The following is a 19,199-nucleotide window of genomic DNA, read 5'->3' as shown; positions in this document are numbered from 1 at the left end:
TTTAATACTGATGGGATCTCCCTATGTTGCCCAGGCTGGTCTTGAACTGCTGGGCTTAAGCAATCCTTCCAACTTGGCCTCCCAGAGTGCTAGGATTATAGGCATGAGCCACCACACCTGGCCACCTGTGGGTTTTTCTTTTCTTTTCTTTTCTTTCTTTTTTTTTTTTTTTGAGATGGAGTCTTGTCTCTGTCACCCAGGCTGGCGTGCAGTGGCTCAGTCTCGGCTCACTGTAACCTCCACCTCCCGGGTTCAAGTGATTCTCTTGTCTCAGCCTCCCGAGTACAGGCATTACAGGGATTACAGGCATGCGCCACCATGCCTGGCTAATTTTTATTTTATTTTATTTTATTTTTATTTTTAGTAGAGACAGGGTTTCACCATGTTGACCAAGCTGGTCTCAAACTCCTGACCTCAGGTGATCCACCCGCCTCCGCCTCCCAAAGTGCTGGGATTATAGGCGTGAGCTTATAATCTATTATAATCTATATATAATCTATATATAATATATAATATATAAAATCTATAATCTATATAATATGTAATATATAATTATAAATATATATAATATATTATATAATCATAAATATATATAATATATATTATATGTTATATAATTATAAATATATAATATATATTATATAATTATAAATATATAATATATATTATATAATTATAAATATATTATAAATATATATAATATATAATATATATTATACATTATATATAATATATTATATATAGTATATAATATATAATAATATATATAATCTATATATAGTATATAATATATGTAATCTATAATCTATTTTCTATTGTCAGTTTTTTCTGCTGTTTTCTATTCATACTGTCTGGTCTCCTAGTGTTTCTGAACATTTTTGATTGTGTGCCTAACATCACATTTGCAAAATTGATTATAGAAATTTGGAGCTCAGGACTTTCTCCAGGGAGGATTTAGGTTGCTTCTGGCAGTAACTCTAGCGTTCTCAGATCACCTGGTCTAGTTGTAGAGACTGAAATGATTAGAGGCTGAGCCGTCTACTCAGTCTCTCCCTTCCTTTTAAGGTACAGCTTTTCGGGTCCCAGCCTAAGTGAATGGGGGTCATCAGGGCCACCTCACCTGGTGGGCTCTGGATCTAAGCCCTGTCACCTTGGTCTCCTGAAGCTTCCAGAAGTGCTGCTCAGCCTCTCAGCTGCCTTTCTGAAAGTGGCTAATGCTCCAAGGAGAAAAAGGACCTCAGCTGTCAGGCTCATCTCTGGATCTTTGTCCCCAGCCTCACCACCACTCATATCAGCTTCACATTCTTTCCATTGCTCTCTGAAGCTTTCACACTGATTTCTTTTATATGTATATATATATTATATATAGATTTTATATATAAATATAATATATACTTATATATAATATCTATATATTATATAAATACATATTCTTATATTATCTTATATTAAATATATAATATATATTATATATAATATATTTATTATATATATAATATATATATTTAATATATATATAAAAATATATATTTTTTGAGATGGAGTTTTGCTCTTGTTGCCCATGCTGGGCAACAAGTGCAATGGCACGATCTTGGCTCACTGCAACCTCCACCTCCCAGGTTCAAGCGATTCTCCTGCCTCAGCCTCCCTAGTAGCTGGGATTACAGGCATGCACCACCACCCTTGGCTAATTTTGTATTTTTAGTAGAGACGGGGTTTCTCCATGTTGGTCAGGCTGGTCTTGAACTCCTGACCTCAGGTGATCCACCCGCCTTGGCCTCCCAAAGTGCTGGGATTACAGACGTGAGCCACCGTGCCCGGTCTCACACTGGTTTCTTTTCTTTATTTCTTTTCGTTTTTTTGAGACTGAGTCTTGCTCTGTCCCCCAGGCTGAAGTGTAGTGGCATGATTACGGCTCACTGCAGCCTCTGCCTCACTCAAGTGATCCTCCTGCCTCAGCCTGTTGAGTAACTGGGACCACATGCCCAGCCAACTTTTGTATTTTTTGTAGAGAAGGGGTCTCACCATGTTGCTCAGTCTGGTTTTGACTCCTGTGCTCAAGCGATTCTCTAGCCTCGGCCTCCCAAAGTACTACATGCCTGTAGGCACGAGCCATTGCACTTGGCCTCAGATTTCTTTTTTTGAGAAGGAGTTTTGCTCTCATTGCCCAGGCTGGAGTGCAGTGGCGCCATCTCGGCTCACTGCAACCTCTGCCTTCTGGGTTCAAGCGATTCTCCTGCCTCAGCCTCCTGAGTAGCTGGGGCTACAGGCACCTGCCACCACGCCTGGCTAATTTTTTGTATTTTTAGTAGGGATGGGGTTTCACCATGTTGGCCAGGCCAGTCTCAAACTCCTGACCTCAGGTGATCTGCCTGCCTTGGCCTCCCAAAGTGCTGGGATTACAGGCATGAGCCACTGTGCCTGGCCTTCTTTTTTTTTTGTTTTGAGACAGAGTCTCGCTCTGTCGCCCAGGCTGGAGTAGCACAATCTCGGCTCACTGCAACCTCCGCCTCCTGGGTTCAAGCAATTCTCCTGTCTCCGCCTCCCGAGTAGCTGGAATTACAGGCAGGTGCCACCACGCCCCGCTAATTTTTGTATTTTTAGTAGAGACAGGGTTTCACCATGTTGGCCAGGCTGGTCTCAAACTCCTGACCTTAGGTGATCCGCCTGCCTCGGCTTCCCAAAGTGTAGGGATTACAGGCATGAGCCACCGCACCCAGCCCACAGATTTCTTAAAAAATATTTTCTCCTCAGCTTTACTGGTTTTCCTCCAAGTGTATTAGGGTATAATTGTTTATAACGCTTTTACATTTTATTTTGTTTTACATCTAATTTTGGAAAGTTTCAAATAAGTACAAAAGCAGAGAGAACAATATAACTCAATGCATCCATCACCCACTTCCCGTTACCAATACTCTGACACCATTGTGCTATATACGTCCCACCACTTTTCTTTTTCTGAATTATTTTAAAGCAAATCCCAGACATCATAAAAAGTTCTTCTTAAATATTAGTATTTGGCTGGGTGCAGTGGCTCACACCTGTAATCCCAGCACTTTGGGAGGCTGAGGCAGGAGGATCACTTGAGTCCAGGAGTTTCAGACCAACCTGGGCAATATAGTGAGACCTTATGTCTACAAAAAATTCAAAAAATTAGCTAGGTGGGGTCAGCCCCCCACCCGGCCAGCCGCCCCGTCCGGGAGGGAGGTGGGGGGGTTCAGCCCCCTGCCCGGCCAGCCACCCCGTCCGGGAGGCGAGGGGCGCCTCTGCCCGGCCGCCCCTACTGGGAAGTGAGGAGCCCCTCTGCCCGGCCACCACCCCGTCTGGGAGGTGTACCCAACAGCTCATTGAGAACGGGCCAAGATGACAATGGCGGTTTTGTGGGATAGAAAAGGGGGAAAGGTGGGGAAAAGATTGAGAAGTAGACATGGGAGACCTTTCATTTTGTTCTGTACTAAGAAAAATTCTTCTGCCTTGGGATCCTGTTGATCTATGACCTTACCCCCAACCCTGTGCTCTCTGAAACATGTGCTGTGTCCACTCAGGGTTAAATGGATTAAGGGCGGTGCAAGATGTGCTTTGTTAAACAGATGCTTGAAGGCAGCATGCTCCTTAAGAGTCATCACCACTCCCTAATCTCAAGTACCCAGGGACACAAACACTGCTGAAGGCCGCAGGGTCCTCTGCCTAGGAAAACTAGAGACCTTTGTTCACTTGTTTATCTGCTGACCTTCCCTCCACTATTGTCCTATGACCCTGCCAAATCCCCCTCTGCGAGAAACACCCAAGAATGATCAATTAAAAAAAAAAAAAAATTAGCTAGGTGGGATGGCATGTGCCTGTAGTCCCAGCTACTTGGGAGGCCGAGGTGGGAGGATCACTTGAGCCCGGGAGGTCATAGCTGCAGTGAGCTGTGATCACACCACTGCATTCCAGCCTGGGTGACAGATGAGACCCTGTCTCAAAGAGAAAAAGGCCGGGCACGGTGGCTCACACCTGTAATCCTAGAATTTTGGGAGGCCGAGATGGGTGGATCACAAGGTCAGGAGTTCGAGTCCAGCCTGACTAACATGGTGAAACCCCATCTCTACTAAAAATACAAAAATTAGCCGGGTGTGTGGCACATGCCTGTAATCCCAGCTACTCAGGAGGCTGAGGCAGGAGAATCACTTGAACCTGGGAGGCAGAGGTTGCAGTGAGCCGAGATTGCACCACCGCACTCCAGCCTGGGCGACAAGAGACGAGACTCTGTCTCAAAAAAAAAAAAAAAGTGAGTTTTCATTGCTAAAAATGAGGTCCTTGAAGGCAAATACAACTATTTCCCTTCCAATATAAGGGCAACATAACCACTATCATATTTGGCACAATTAACAGTAATTCACTGATAGCTTTCAATACTGTGTTCAGTTGCCTCCACTAGTTTCCAAAATGCCTTTTCACAGATGGTTTGTCCAAATCGGAATCCAAATAATGTTATTATGTTATTTTATGTATTTATTGTTTTCGAGACAGGGTCTCAGTCTGTCGCCCAGGCTGGAGTGCAGTGGCGTGATCACAGCTCACTGCAGCCTGGAACTCCTGGGCTCAAGTGATCCTCCCACCTAAGCCTCCTGAGTAGCTGGGACCACAGGTGTGTACTATTGCACTTGGCTGCCCTCCTTTTTCGTGGTTAGTCTTGTCAGAAGTCTATTAGCTTTGGTTTGCTAATCTTCTCTATTATTCTCTATGGCTATTCTGGTTTATTTTTGCACTTACCTTTATTAATTTCTTCCTTGTTTTTTGGGTTTTCCATTACTTTTTTTTTTTTTTTTTGAGACAGAGTCTTTTTTTTTTTCTTTTTTGTGAGACGGAGTCTCACTCTGTCCCCCAGGCTGGAGTGCAGTGGCATGATCTCGGCTCACTGCAACCTCTGCCTCCCGGGTTCACACCATTCTCCTGCCTCAGCCTCCCGAGTAGCTGTGACTACAGGTGCCCGCCACCACGCCCGGCTAATTTTTTTTGTATTTTTAGTAGAGACAGGGTTTCACTGTGTTAGCCAGGATGGTCTCGATCTCCTGACCTTGTGATCCACCCGCCTCGGCCTCCCAAAGTGCCGGGATTATAGGCGTGAGCCACTGCACCCGGCCGAGACAGTCTTGCTCTTTTCACCCAGGCTGGAGTGCAATGGCATGATCTTGGCTCACAGCAACCTCCACCTCCCAGGTTCAAACAATTCTCCTGCCTCAGCCTCCCGAGTAGCGGATTACAGGCGGCCACCACCACACCAGGCTCATTTTTGTAGTTTTAGTAGAGATGGGGTTTTGCCACGTTGTCCAGGCTGGTCTCGAACTCCTGATCTCGTGATCCGCCCTCCTCAGCCTCCCAAAGTGCTGTTATTACAGGCATGAGCCACCAACCTGGCCACATTTTCCATTACTTTTAAAGAAATCATCTTGAGTTTATTTTATTTTATTTTATTTTTTTGAGACAGAGTCTTGGTCTGTTGCCAAGGCTGGAGTGCAGTGGCACGATCTTGGCTCACTGCAACCTCCACCTCCCGGGTTCAAGCAGTTCTCTGCCTCAGCCTCCCGAGTAGCTGGGATTACAGGCGCCTGCCACCACACCCAGCTAATTTTTTGTATTTTTAGTAGAGACAGGGTTTCACCATCTTGGCCAGGCTGGTCTTGAACTCCTGACCTCGTGATCCACCCACCTTGGCCTCCCAAAATGCTGGGATTACAGGCGTGAGCCACCACGCCCAGCTCATCTTGAGTTTAATATCATCTTATTTATTTATTTATGTATTTATTCTTATTATTTTTCAAGATGGAGTCTCGCTCTTGTCGCCCAGGCTGGATTGCAATGGTGTGATCTCGGCTCACTGCCCCCTGCACCACCTGGGTCGAAGCAATTCTCCTCCCTCAGCCTCCAGAGTAGCTGGGATTACAGGTGCCCGCCACCACGCCAGGCTAATTTTTGTATTTTTAATAGAGACAGGGTTTTACCATATTGGCCAGGCTGGTCTCGAACTCCTGACCTCAGGTGATCTGCCTGCCTCGGTCTCTCAAAGCACTGGGATTACAGGCATGAGTCACTTCCCCTGGCCCATATCATTTATTTTTAACCATTCCTGTTTCCTGATAAATTATTATTATTTTTGACATTTGAGTCTTGCTCTGTCACCTAGGCTTGAGTGCAGTGACGTGATCTGAGCTTACTGCAACCTCCGCCTCCTGGGTTCAAGCGATTCTCCTGCCTCAGCCTCCCGAGTAACTGGGATTACAGGTGCATGCCACTGAGCCCGGCTAATTTTTGTATTTTTAGTAGAGATGGGGTTTCACCATCCTGGACAGGCTAGTCTCAAACTCCTGACCTTGAGATCCACCCTCCTCGGCTCCCCCATTTCTTGATAAATTCTATTAAAGATACAAATCTCCCTCTAAGAACTATTTTATCTGTGTTTCACGAATTTTGATGTATTTTCATCATTTAGTTCTACATACTTGTTAATTTCCTTTATTACTTCTTCGTGATCATGGTATCTTCTCCCCTGCCAGGTAAGTATCCTTTATGAGTTCTTATTTAACACAATACAAATCAAGAGTTTTGGTTTTATTTTGCTTTTTTTTTTTGTACCTTCTTAGTTTCCCAAGGTAGGAGTTTTTTGTTGTTGTTGTTTTTTAGTACTTTTTAAAAAAACTCTGTGGAGGCCAGGCGTGGTGGCTCACGCCTGTAATCCCAGCACTTTGGGAGGCCAAGGCAGGTGGATCACGAGGTCAGGAGATCGAGACCATCTTGGCTAACACGGTGAAACCTTGTCTCTACTAAAAATACAAAAAATTAGCCGGGCGTAGTTGTGGGCGCCTGTAGACCCAGCTACTCAGGAGGCTGAGGCAGGAGAACGGTGTGAAGCCGGGAGGCGGAGCTTGCAGTGAGCCGAGATCGCGCCACCGCACTCCAGCCTGGGCGAGAGAGCAAGACTCTGTCTCAAAAAAAAAAACAACTTTGTGGAAATGTAGGCCAGGTGTGGTGGCTAACGCCTGTAATCCCAGCACTTTGGGAGGCCAAGGCGGGCAGATCACGAGGTCAGGAGTTCGAGACCAGCCTGGCCAATATGGTGAAACACTGTCTCTACTAAAAATACAAAAATTAGCTGCGCATGGTGGCGGGTGCCTGTAATCCCAGCTACCCAGCAGGGTGAGGCAGGAGAATCGCTTGAACCTGGGAGGCGGAGGTTGCAGTGAGCCAAGATCGCGCCTCTGCACTCCAGCCTAGGTGACAGAGGAAGACTCCATCTCAAAAACAAAAAAAAATTATAATAAACTTTGTGGCAATGTAGTTACTGATTTGTAACTTCATCCTGTTGTGGTCAGAGAAGATCCTTTGTATGGTATCTGTCTTCTAAAATCTGCTGAGACTTGTTTTGTGGCCTAACATATGTTCTCTCCTGGAGACAGTCTGGTGGACACCTGAGAGGATGTGTGGCTTTGTGCTATGAGATCCCGGTGTGGGCAGAGTCCACCTCTGGAAGGCCATTGAAGCCACCGGTTCATAGTAGCTTCTGTGCACGTTTTGTGGTGCCCTAAGGTAGTGTTTGTGCTGGCGCTCGGTGGGGCTTCATTGTGCTAATCACAAGGTTTCCTGTTTGCAGCGTGCCTGCCAGTGTAGAGCCGGTGGAGCAGCTGGGCTCGGCGCTGAGGTTTCGCCCTGGCTACAACGACCCCATGTCAGGGTAAGTAAAGCCTGCTGGCTGGGTGCATCTTCCTGGCAAAGGTGACAAGAGGGCTCAGGGGGGCCAGCGTGCATCTGGGGGACTGGGATGATTTGGTCATTGGGGTGGAGCCCAAGAAACTGTCACCATATCTGACCACAAGGACACTTGCTCCTTATGCTGTGAAGGTGTCTTCATTAGTGTGCTGGGGTGGTGGGGATGTGGGCGACTGTGGTCGGGGGTTGACAATTGAAGGGTCAGGGGTCCGGGGTACATTGACCTAGATGCTGGGTTGAGTCAGCAGATGACTGATGGGTCCCGATGGGGGCAGGAGTGACAGAGAAGGGGCTGTAGTGGGCATGCGATGATGGTAGATGGGGGCGGGTATATTGTGATTGGGCATTGGTGACAATGGTGATGGTGATGGGGTGATGGTGGTGCTGGCAAGCACATGGTAATGGGGTGATAACGGTGGGGAGAGGTCCTGGGACAACCAATGATGCCACAGTTCCTGTGTGAAGCTTTATGGGTCATGGTTACTGTGTTAGGACTCTCAGGGAACCAAGGAGCAACCCCAGCCCCCAAACCCCAGTCCCCTTGGCTGGGCTCCGGCCTGTGTTATTGCCACCGTAACAGGAGTTGTGACATCTTCCTGGAGGTGGAATGGGTGTGCAGCCACTAGGGCGGGCTTTCCTGGCTGGGTCTGTTCCACTTGCTGTCTCCCCTCTTCCCTGGTGGATCTAGAAGCTGCTTAAAGAAAAGGTCTGCCCAGGAGGGCAGGGTTTCCCTTTTGGAGGAAGAGACCTTGGGCTCTGGGCCTGAGTCGGGGGCTTGGGTTCTTGTTTTGCCCCATCCCATCCTGTAGGCCCAGGCAGGTGTGGGGCCTCACTGGCTACAGCAGAATCAGGGCAGGGCTCCTGTGCGTGGAGGAGGGGAAGAAGTGCAGCTGTGCCCCTCCTCAACACCTCAGGGCTGGTTGGAGCCTGAGATCTCTACAGGCCTTCCCCTCCACGTCCAGGAGCCCAGGAGCGGCTGTCCTGCCCTGAGGCCCAGGATTGTGGGCTTTCAGATGGCCCCGTGGGAGATGCCTATGCCCAGCCTGTGTGGGCCTGGAGGCAGTCAAGGAGTGGGCCTTGTCCTGAGGACAGTGGGCATCACAGAGGGTTCTGGGAGCGCTGGGGACTGAATGGAGTTTTAGGAAGACCACACTGGCTGCTCTGTGGAAGATGGAAAGAGCAGATGGGGTGGGTGTGGGAGGTGGGAAGTCGTTTCTGTAGGAGGTGGCCTCAGGCGGCTTCCTGGCCAGAGGCGCTGGAGGCCAGAGAGAGCCAGAGAGAGCCAGAGAGAGCCAGAGCTTGGTGGTGAGAGGTGAGGATGGAGACTTACATTCAGCAGCTCCCGCAAGGCAGGGTGTGGAGGGAGTGGGAAGGAGCAGGGGCTGGACGCTGGAGGAGGGCAGGCTTGTGGTGAAGTGCGCTGTGGAATGGAGATTTCACACCACGGAGTCCATGGCACCCTGGGCAAGAGCGAGGCAGTGGAGCAGATTGAAGAGCAGTTGGAAATTGTATGCTGGTTGCAGGCAACTCCTTGGAGAGTTTTAGCTGTGAATGGATGAGGAGTAAGACAGGCATTGAAGCTGGGCACAGTGCCACACTCCTGTAGTCCCAGCTACTTGGGAGGCTGAGGCAGGAGGATCGCTGTAGGCCGGGAGTTCAGGGCTACAGTGAGGTATGATCCTGCCTGGGAATAATCCCTGCACTCCAGCCTGGGCGACCCCGTGTTTTTTGTTTTTTGTTTTTAAAAGGGAGGCTGGGCGTGGTGGCTAATGCTTATAATCCCAGCACTTTGGGAGGCTGAGGTGGACAGATCACCTGAGGCCAGGAGTTCAAGACCAGCCTGGCCAACATGGTGAAACCCTGTCTCTACTAAAAATAACAAAAATTAGCTGGGCATGTTGGTGGGTGCCTGTAATTCCAGCTACTCTGTAGGCTGAGGCAGGAGAATCACTTGAACCCAGGAGGCAGAGGTTGCAACAACAAAAAACAGGAGTTGGAGAATCCATGTGAAGGGTTGTTCTGTTTCTTTTTTTTTTTTTTTTCTCAATGTTATAGATTTGAGCTGGGACAGCAAGGAGGAGACAGTGCGGAACAAGCTCCCAGAGTGGCATAGGAGGAGGAGTGGCTTCCTGGGGTTGTGGCAGCAGGGAGGTGACTGGGGCCAGCTCAGAGGCACCTCTGACTCCCCAAGGTGTGCATGTGGGACCTGTTCTGTTAGCCCAGCTGCCGCCGTGGTGTGCATAGCACTGGGCCTCGTGTGCTGTGTGCTTGGCGTGCCCTGCTGCCTCCTGCCCCAGGCTATTTTGCCCATGCATCGAGAAGAGCAGGTGACTGGAGTGATGCTCCCCCTCCCACGCCTCATGTCATCTCTTGTCCTCTGCTTTGTTCTGAGCCCCAGCTCATGCCTAGGACCTGCTTTATAAAGGTGCAGGAGCCAAAGAAGTGGGTGCTGGGAGGAGGGGAGGGGGACAGGGTCATCAGTGACTCCTCTCTTTTGAACTCTCTCAGGTGGCTGCCTGTCTGGGTCCCAAGGAGACATCCTCTGCTGGGCATCCATGTGCTGCCTACTTGGCCAAGGGCACTGTTTGTCCACTGGAGAGTTGGCTCCTTGTTGAGGGCCTGGCCCCTGCTGTCGAGGCCATGGCCAGGAGCTCAGGAGAAGCCAGGCAGGGGAAAGACCCCAGGCCAGGAGCCCCACCCCAGCTCTGCCCCACTCTCTGCCACTGACCCCTCCTCCTCTCCTTATTTTGGGACCCTTGCCTCTGGCTATCTCCCTCTGGGCTACTTTTTTTTTTTTTTTTTTTTTTTTTTTGAGATGGAGTTTCTCTCCTGTTGCCCAGGCTGGAGTGCAGTGGCACAATCTCTGCTCACTGCAACCTCCGCCTCCTGGGTTCAAGCAATTCTCCTGCCTCAGCTTCCTGAGTAGCTGGGATTACAGGTGCCGGCCACCATGCCCGGCTAATTTTTGTATTTTTAGTAGAGATGGGGTTTCACCATGTTGGCCAGACTGGTCTCGAGCTCCTGACCTTGTGATCTGCCCGCCTCAGCCTCCCAAAATGCTGGGATTACAGGCTGAGCCACTGTGCCCGACCTGGGCTACTTTTTGAGTTCCCTAGGCATGAGGCAGCAGGCTGGAGCCCACATCTGCCTGGCCCAGAACCCCTGCCGCAGGAGGATGCCACCCATGGCAGGGGTTATAGTGTGGCCCTATTTGTGGGCTCAGGGTTGGCCCAGGTCTTCTGCCCCCTAGACTTTGGCAAGTGAATCTCTGTTTAATGGTGAGTGGCTCCAGCCATTCTTGCCTTATTCACTCCCCAGATAGTCTCCTGGTTGTTTTGAATCCTACTGTCATGTCCTCTTCCCAGCTCCTTGCACTCACAGGACTGTCGGGCAAGACTGTTGGGTTTCTAAGCATCGAATGGCAGAAGCTCTGGCTGCAGACCCCAAGGAGGCCACCACTGACCCTCTGCTGTGACTCCACTGCCACAGTGCAGGGGAAAGGGAGAGAGGCCCATTAGGCGAGGTGTGGCCACAGCCCCGGTGCTACCTCCCAGCCCTCAAAGCGTCCTTTCTGTGGTTCTCAGGCCCTCAAGCCTGTCTGGGGCCTTGCTGACACCAGGGTTGGGGTGCGGGTATCCCAGGTCCAGAGCCAGCCTGTTCACTGTCTAAGGTTTGGAGTCTTCCATTTCTTGGAGGCCGCCCAGTTCTCCCCAGACCCTACAATCCTGCCCAAACTCCCTGCCGGGGTGGCTGCCCCTCTGCCTTCTGCTCCCTCCTGCTTGAGCCGACTCTGCCTTTTGAGCTTGGCCCCAGCCTTGGGAGACCCCATTCCTTCCTCTCGGAGGCGTAGTTCCATTGGTACTGTAGCCACGTGTGGCCTTGTACCCTAGCCCCGCTCTGCAACCACCCCTTGAATGTTGCTTGGTTTTCTAAGGTCACCGTGCCTGGGTGGGGTCTCTGAGTGAATTTATTCATTTACCTGTCCAATATTTATTGATTAATTCACAACATTATGCAAAAATTTTTTTTTTATTGAGCACTCACTATATGCTAGGCACTGGAAATACAGTGGTGGCCGAAAGCTGTATTGGATGATAATGGTACAAAGCAGGGGCAAGACATAGTTGATCAAATGCTCACACACAATTAGAGTGTGTGTTTATGAACTGAAGTAGAAAGGAATTTAATTCCGTGCGGGCATGTGCTGAGGGGCCTGGCCTCTTCTGCAAGGTGGGGAAGGTGCTCCTGGGGAAGTGACCTGAGGCCTGAGGGGTGAGCAGGAATGAGTTAGGTGTGGCTGAGATGAAAGGAGGAAAGGGCTGAGCTGGCAGGAGTATCTGCATGTGCAAAGGCCTTGAGCAGGACACAGCATGGTGCTTTCAAAGCTGAAAGGAGGGGGATGGGACTCAGCACAGAGGTTGAAGGAGAGGGGGCAGTTCCAGACCACACATGGCTTTGTGGGCCTAATAGGGAGTTTTATTTTATTTAAAATTTTAATTAAAGGCCAGGCATGGTGGCTCAGGCCTGTAATCCCAGCACTTTGGGAGGCCAAGGTGGGCAGATCACCTGAGGTCGGGAGTTCGAGACCAGCCTGGCCAACATGGTGAAACCCCATCTCTACTAAAAATACACAAATTAGCCAGGTGTGGTGGCGCGCACCTGTAGTCCCAGCTTCTCGGGAGGCTGAGGCACGAGAATCACTTGAACCTGGGGAGGCGGAGGCTGCAGTGGGCTGAGATTGCACCATTGCACTCCAGCCTGGGTGACAGAGAAAGACTCTGTCTCAAAAAAAAAAAAAAAAATAAATTAAAAAATAAAATTTTAATTAAAGATTAAAAATTAGCCTGGGCAACACAGTGAGACCCTGTCTCTACAAAAAATAAAAAAATAGCCGAGTGTGGTGGTGCATGCCTGTGGTTCCAGCTACTTGGGGGACTGAGGTGGGAGGATCACTTGAGCCTGGGAGTTTGAGGCTGCAGTGAGCTGTGATCGTGCCACTGCACTCCAGCCTGGGCAACAGAGTGAGACCCTGCCTCAAAAAAAAAAATAATAAAATTTCCTTTATTGTAAATTTCACTGTCTGGTGAGACAAAGCCCAGATTTTTCTTTTCTTCCTCTTCTTTTTTTTTTTTTTTTTGAGACAGATTCTCACTTAGTCTCCCAGGCTGGAGAAAGCCTCCTGAGTAGCTGGGATTACAGGTGCGTGCCACCAAGCCTGGCTAATTTTTGTATTTTTTGGTAGGTAAAGAAGGAGTTTTGCCATGTTGCCCAGGCTGGTCTCGAACTCCTGGGCTCAAGCTTCCCAAAAGCCTCAGCCTCCCAAAGTGCTGGGATTGCAGGTGTGAGCCACTGCACATGGCCTCTTTTCTTCTTTTATTGTCAACTATAATACATACACAGGAAAGCACAGACACACTCAGTTTAACATGTAATTATAAAGCAAATTCCTTTGTAATCGCAAGAGCTACAGGAGCCATAGCCGGCGTTTGAGCAGGTGGTGACATGATGGACCTTGCATGGTGGCCCCAGTAGGGTGGCCGGGAGAACATGGGGAGACAGATTGGAGAGAGTGCTGGTGGGAGAGGAGGAGCTGAAGGGACAGGCTGGACTTTGCTCCTTGCATGTGTGTCAGCCAGGGCCCCAGGGTCGCCCTCTGGGCCTAGATGGATGCAGAAGCTCCTCCTGGAGGCTGGTGGAACAGGGCCGGTGGGTTAGGTGGAAGTGGGGGTGGGGGTGCTGCTGAGCTAGAGTGTGGTTGGGGCCCACTGAGGCTGGGGTGGCTCTTAGACCCCCTAGTGGCCAGGCTGCATTCCGAGGTCAGGCCCTGCAGGCTTGGCTCAGGGAGGCAGCTCTGGGAGGCAAATGGGGCACCTCTGCTTCCCCTCCTCCCCGGCCCCCGCCCCTTGGCTCCTTGGCTGCTAGCCCGCTGCTGGGCGGGGCCATCCTGTGTCTTTAAGAGGGTGGAACGGGGCTTCGCGTCTGTGCTTCCTGTGGCTGACGTCATCTGGAGGAGATTTGCTTTCTTTTTCTCCAAAAGCGGAGGAAATTGAAACTGAGTGGCCCACGATGGGAAGAGGGGAAGCCCAGGGGTACAGGAGGCCTCTGGGTGAAGGCAGAGGCTAACATGGGGTGAGCTTGGGCGCCATGCTGCGTGTGTGAGAGACAGACACTGAGAGATCTCTGGAGGGATGATAACGGCCTTGCAGTCGCGTGTCATTGATGGCGTGTGAATGTGTGTGCGTTTCTCCATTCCTGCCTCTGGTTGGGCCGGAAGACACCTGTAGTCTGCTGGTCCTGTTTTAGGGCCTTGTCCTGGACGGCCTGGGGCTGATGGCTCCTGCTTTGAGAGTCCTGAGGGGTGCTTTTGAGCCTGGAGTCTTTAGCTCTGTCCCTGGGCTGTGCTGTGGGGCCCTGCTGAAGTTGTGCAGCCCCAGGGCGGGGTAGGGTGGGACCCACACACCCTCCTTGGGCCTCTGTTGGGCAGAGGCTGCTGGGGGATGCCCTACAGCTAACAAAGCTCCTAGAGTTTTTGGATGTGTTTGATGCAGTTACCAAGCATTTGCCTTTTGTTGGAATAAAGCTTGGGTTGGGCATGGTGGCTGACACCTTTTAAAAAAAACTTATTATTTTTTATTTTTTTGGAGACAGAGTCTCGCTCTGTCACCCAGGCAGGAGTGCAGTGGCGCGATCTCGGCTCACTGCAATGTCCGCCTCATGGGTTCACGTGATTCTTCTGCCTCAGCCTCCCCAGTAGCTGGGACCACAGGCACGTGCCACCACGCCCGGCTAATTCTTTTTTTTTTGTATTTTAGTAGAGATGGGGTTTCACTATGTTGCCCAGGCTGGTCTCAAATTCCTGACCTCAGGCGATCCGCCTGCCTCGGCCTCCCAAAGTGTTAGGATTACAGGCATGAACCACTGCGCCTGGCCTATTTATTTTATTTTTTAATTTTTTGAGACAGAGTCTCCCACTGTTGCTCAGGCTGGAGTGCAGTGGCACAATCTTAGCTCACTGCAACCTCCCTCCTTGGTTCAAGCGATTCTCCTGCCTCAGCTTCCTGAGTAGCTGGGACTACAGTCTTGCGCCACTACGCCCTGATAATTTTTGTATTTTTAGTAGAGACAGGGTTTTACCATGTTAGCCAGGGTAGTCTAGAACTCCTGACCTCAAGCGATCCGCCCACTTCGGCCTCTAGAAGTGTTGCCACCGCGCCTGGCCAGTTTTTTATTTTTATTTTTTATTTATTTACTTTTTTGAGATGGAGTTTCGCTTTTGTTGCCTAGGCTGGAGTGCAATGGTGTGATCTTGGCTCACTGCAATCTCTGCCTCCTTGGGTTCAAGAGATTCTCCTGCCTTAGCCTCCCAAGTAGCTGGGATTGCAAGCACCCACCATCATGTCCGGCTAATTTTTTTTATACTTTCTCGAATTCCAGACCTCAGGTGATCCACCTGCCTTGGCCTCCCAAAGTACTGGGATTACAGGTGTGAGCCACCGCACCCAACCGTTTTTTATTTTTTAAAATCTTTTATCATCCAGTACAAAATGTAAGGCTGACAGTTTTTTTTTTTTTTTTTTTTTTTTTGAGACAGAGTCTCACTCTGTCCCCCAGGCTGGAGTGCAGTGGTGCGATCTTGGCTCACTACAACCTCCACCTCCTGGGTTCAAGCGATTCTCCTGCCTCAGCCTCCTGAGTAGTTGGGACTACAGGCGTGCGCCACCACAACCGGCTAATTTTTGTATTTTTAGTAGAGACGGGGTTTCACCATGTTGACCAAGCTGGTCTCAAACTGCTAACCTTGTGATCCGCCCATCTCGGCCTCCCAAAGTGCTGGGATTACAGGCATGAGTCACCGCACCCTGGCCACGCGACAGTTTTAATCTCAGCACTTTGAGAGGCTGAGGAGGGAAGATTGCTTGAGGCCAGGAGTTGGAAACCAGTTAGGTAACATAGTGAGACCCCTGTCTCTGCAAAAATAAATGTGGTAGTGCATGCCTGTGGTTCCAGCTACTGGGGAGGCTGAGGTGGGAGAATCACTTGAGCCTGGGAGGTGGAGGCTGCAGTGAACTGTGATCACATCACTGCACTCCAGCCTGGGCAACAGAGTGAGACCCCGTCTCAAAAAATAAATTAAAAAAGAAAAAGAATGAAGCTTGGCCTCTGCAAACACGGCAGGGTGGCTAGTAAGGGGCTCTGTCTGCATTTGGAAGTCAGGTGTTTTTTTTTTTCTTTCATTTTTGAGACAGAGTTTTGTTCCTGTCTCCAGGCTGGAGTGCAATGGCGTGATCTTGGCTGACTGCAACCTCTGCCTCTCGGGTTCAAGCGATTCTCCTGCCTCAGCCTCCCAAGTAGCTGGGATTACAGGCACCCGCCACCGTGCCCGACTAATTTTTGTATTTTTAGTAGAGACAGGGTTTCACCATGTTGGCCAGGCTGGTCTCGAACACCTCACCTCAGGTGATCCGCCCTCCTCGGCCTCCCAAAGTGCTGAGATTACAGGCATGAGCCACTGCCCCCTCCTAGAAGTCAATTTTGGTGAGCTTCCCAGCCCAGGGCCTACTTTCTCAAAGGGCAGGCCCTCTGGCCTCCTGCCTCCAGGCCTCTGTGTCCTCCCCTTGGCTCTTGGCCCTCTCACCTGTGGAAGTGGCCATGCAGGTCAGAGGTGGGGGACCCAGGGGTGTGTGTGACCCCTGGCACGGTGCTTGGCACACAGCAAGCTTGCAGGCAGAGGCAACTGTCCTTATCACTCAGGGGCCAGCCTCCCTGCCCTGGGGCTGTCGTGGAGTGCAGGGGAACAATGGGGGCCTCCTGTTCTGGCCACACTGGCCTCTGCCCTCCTAGGGCTTCTCTCTGTCTTCACCCTGTGCTTTGTGAGCCATGTTATCTTCACTGTCTGCCTCCTACACTGGACTGTGGGCTCCCAGAGGCCAGGGCTGGCTGTCTTGCCCACTGTTAAGTTTTTTGACTCAAATCACAGTGCCTGGCTTGTGGCATGTGCCCTATACCCATCTGCTGATCAGTTGGTTGTGAGGTGGACAAGATAGATGTATGTGTGTGGCGTGGGACTTGAAGAGCTTCCTCCCATGACTCTGAGGGTGGGACAAGCGGGGGAGACCCAAGGAGAGACAGTTACAGAGACTCACATATACCCCAGTTTACACAAGAGGAAACAGATTGAAACAGGTGCAGGCCACCCGACAAGGAAGTAGCTATAACTGTATTGCCCAGACCCCTTCTGGCAAGAGGGGCATGCCTTGGGAAGGGGTGGAGTGTGGATGCTGGTCTGGGGAGGGGCGAGGTGCCCCGGGTCACGTCTAGCTCTTTGGCAGGTTCGGAGCGACCTTGGCCGTTGGCCTGACCATCTTTGTGCTGTCTGTCGTCACTATCATCATCTGCTTCACCTGCTCCTGCTGCTGCCTTTACAAGACGTGCCGCCGACCACGTCGTAAGCGTGCCCACCCTGCCCCACTGTGACCCCCTGGGGTGGTAAGGGGAGCTGACCAGGCCCTGCTTTGGCTAAGCTGGAGGGATGGGTGGCAAGCCTGGCCCTCAAGACCTGGGGAGATGGAGGAGGGTCCTGACTGGAATTCTCTTTGCAGCGGTTGTCACCACCACCACATCCACCACTGTGGTGCATGCCCCTTATCCTCAGCCTCCAAGTGTGCCGCCCAGCTACCCTGGACCAAGCTACCAGGGCTACCACACCATGCCGCCTCAGCCAGGGATGCCAGCAGCACCCTACCCAATGCAGTACCCACCACCTTACCCAGCCCAGCCCATGGGCCCACCGGCCTACCACGAGACCCTGGCTGGTGAGTGCCCCTGCCAACTCTAGCCCTGCCCGACTTCCCGAGTCTCTGCCAGCATCCCTCGGGCACCCATCCCAAACTACATCACTCAACAGGCCTCTGCCCCTTTCTGCTCGCCTGCCACTCACACGGCAGCCCACCATGCTCACAGCCAACTAGGGTCCTCTCTGCTTTCAGGAGGAGCAGCCGCACCCTACCCCGCCAGCCAGCCTCCTTACAACCCGGCCTACATGGATGCCCCGAAGGCGGCCCTCTGAGCATTCCCTGGCCTCTCTGTATGCCACTTGGTTATGTTGTGTGTGTGTGTGAGTGGTGTGCAGGCGCGGTTCCTTACGCCCCATGTGTGCTGTGTGTGTCCAGGCACGGTTCCTTACGCCCCATGTGTGCTGTGTGTGTCCTGCCTGTATATGTGGCTTCCTCTGATGCTGACAAGGTGGGGAACAATCCTTGCCAGAGTGGGCTGGGACCAGACTTTGTTCTCTTCCTCACCTGAAATTATGCTTCCTAAAATCTCAAGCCAAACTCAAAGAATGGGGTGGTGGGGGGCACCCTGTGAGGTGGCCCCTGAGAGGTGGGGGCCTCTCCAGGGCACATCTGGAGTTCTTCTCCAGCTTACCCTAGGGTGACCAAGTATGGCCTGTCACATCAGGGTGGCGCAGCTTTCTGTGTGATGCAGATGTGTCCTGGTTTCGGCAGCGTAGCCAGCTGCTGCTTGAGGCCATGGCTCGTCCCCGGAGATGGGGGTACCCTTTGCAGAGCCAGGGACATGATGCAGGCGAAGCTTGGGATCTGGCCAAGTTGGACTTTGATCCTTTGGGCAGATGTCCCATTGCTCCCTGGAGCCTGTCATGCCTGTTGGGGATCAGGCAGCCTCCTGATGCCAGAACACCTCAGGCAGAGCCCTACTCAGCTGTACCTGTCTGCCTGGACTGTCCCCTGTCCCTGCATCTCCCCTGGGACCAGCTGGAGGGCCACATGCACACACAACCTAGCTGCCCCCAGGGAGCTCTGCTGCCCTTGCTGGCCCTGCCCTTCCCACAGGTGAGCAGGGCTTCTGTCCACCAGCACACTCAGTTCTCTTCCCTGCAGTGTTTTCATTTTATTTTAGCCAAACATTTTGCCTGTTTTCTGTTTTCAAACATGATAGTTGATATGAGACTGAAACCCCTGGGTTGTGGAGGGAAATTGGCTCAGAGATGGACAACCTGGCAACTGTGAGTCCCTGCTTCCCGACACCAGCCTCATGGAATATGCAACTCCTGTACCCCAGTCCAGGGTGTTCTGGCAGCAGGGACACCTGGGCCAATGAGCCATCTGGACCAAAGGTGGGGTGTGGGGCCCTGGATGGCAGCTCTGGCCCAGACATGAATACCTCGGTGTTCCTCCTCCCTCTATTACTGTTTCACCAGAGCTGTCTTAGCTCAAATCTGTTGTGTTTCTGAGTCTAGGGTCTGTACACTTGTTTATAATAAATGCAATCGTTTGGAGCTGCTGCCCCCTTTCTTCCTGGCCTCGGCTGCTGGGATTGGAATCAGGCTGTACTCTTTCCATCCATTTGGGTTTCTCTGTGTTTTCCCTACTTTTACTGGGCTCAGATAGTTGACCATCCTGCTAGGGATAGTGAGGGACAAACACTGTGCCCTC

At 51.1% G+C, this 19,199-nt stretch overlaps 1 protein-coding gene across 7 annotated transcripts in view; it reads left to right on the top strand.

Annotated features, from left to right (window-relative positions):
- The window catches only part of SHISA5 (shisa family member 5), a 36,706-nt gene extending 17,664 nt beyond the window's left edge, over positions 1–19,042 (top strand). For 5 of the 7 annotated variants that reach the window (XM_063805111.1, XM_009445325.3, XM_063805108.1 and 2 more), the window contains 4 exons: positions 7,631–7,711; positions 17,076–17,191; positions 17,346–17,558; positions 17,733–19,042. In XM_063805111.1, coding sequence (XP_063661181.1) covers positions 7,631–7,711; positions 17,076–17,191; positions 17,346–17,558; positions 17,733–17,812 — 490 coding nt within the window. In that variant the 3' untranslated portion in view covers positions 17,813–19,042. 7 annotated transcript variants of the gene reach the window in all.
- The last annotated feature ends 157 nt before the right edge of the window (positions 19,043–19,199 follow it).

This window comes from Pan troglodytes, chromosome 2 (genome assembly GCF_028858775.2).
Source record: "Pan troglodytes isolate AG18354 chromosome 2, NHGRI_mPanTro3-v2.0_pri, whole genome shotgun sequence".
Taxonomy (NCBI): domain Eukaryota; kingdom Metazoa; phylum Chordata; class Mammalia; order Primates; family Hominidae; genus Pan; species Pan troglodytes.
This window is presented reverse-complemented; position numbering and strand designations above follow the sequence as displayed.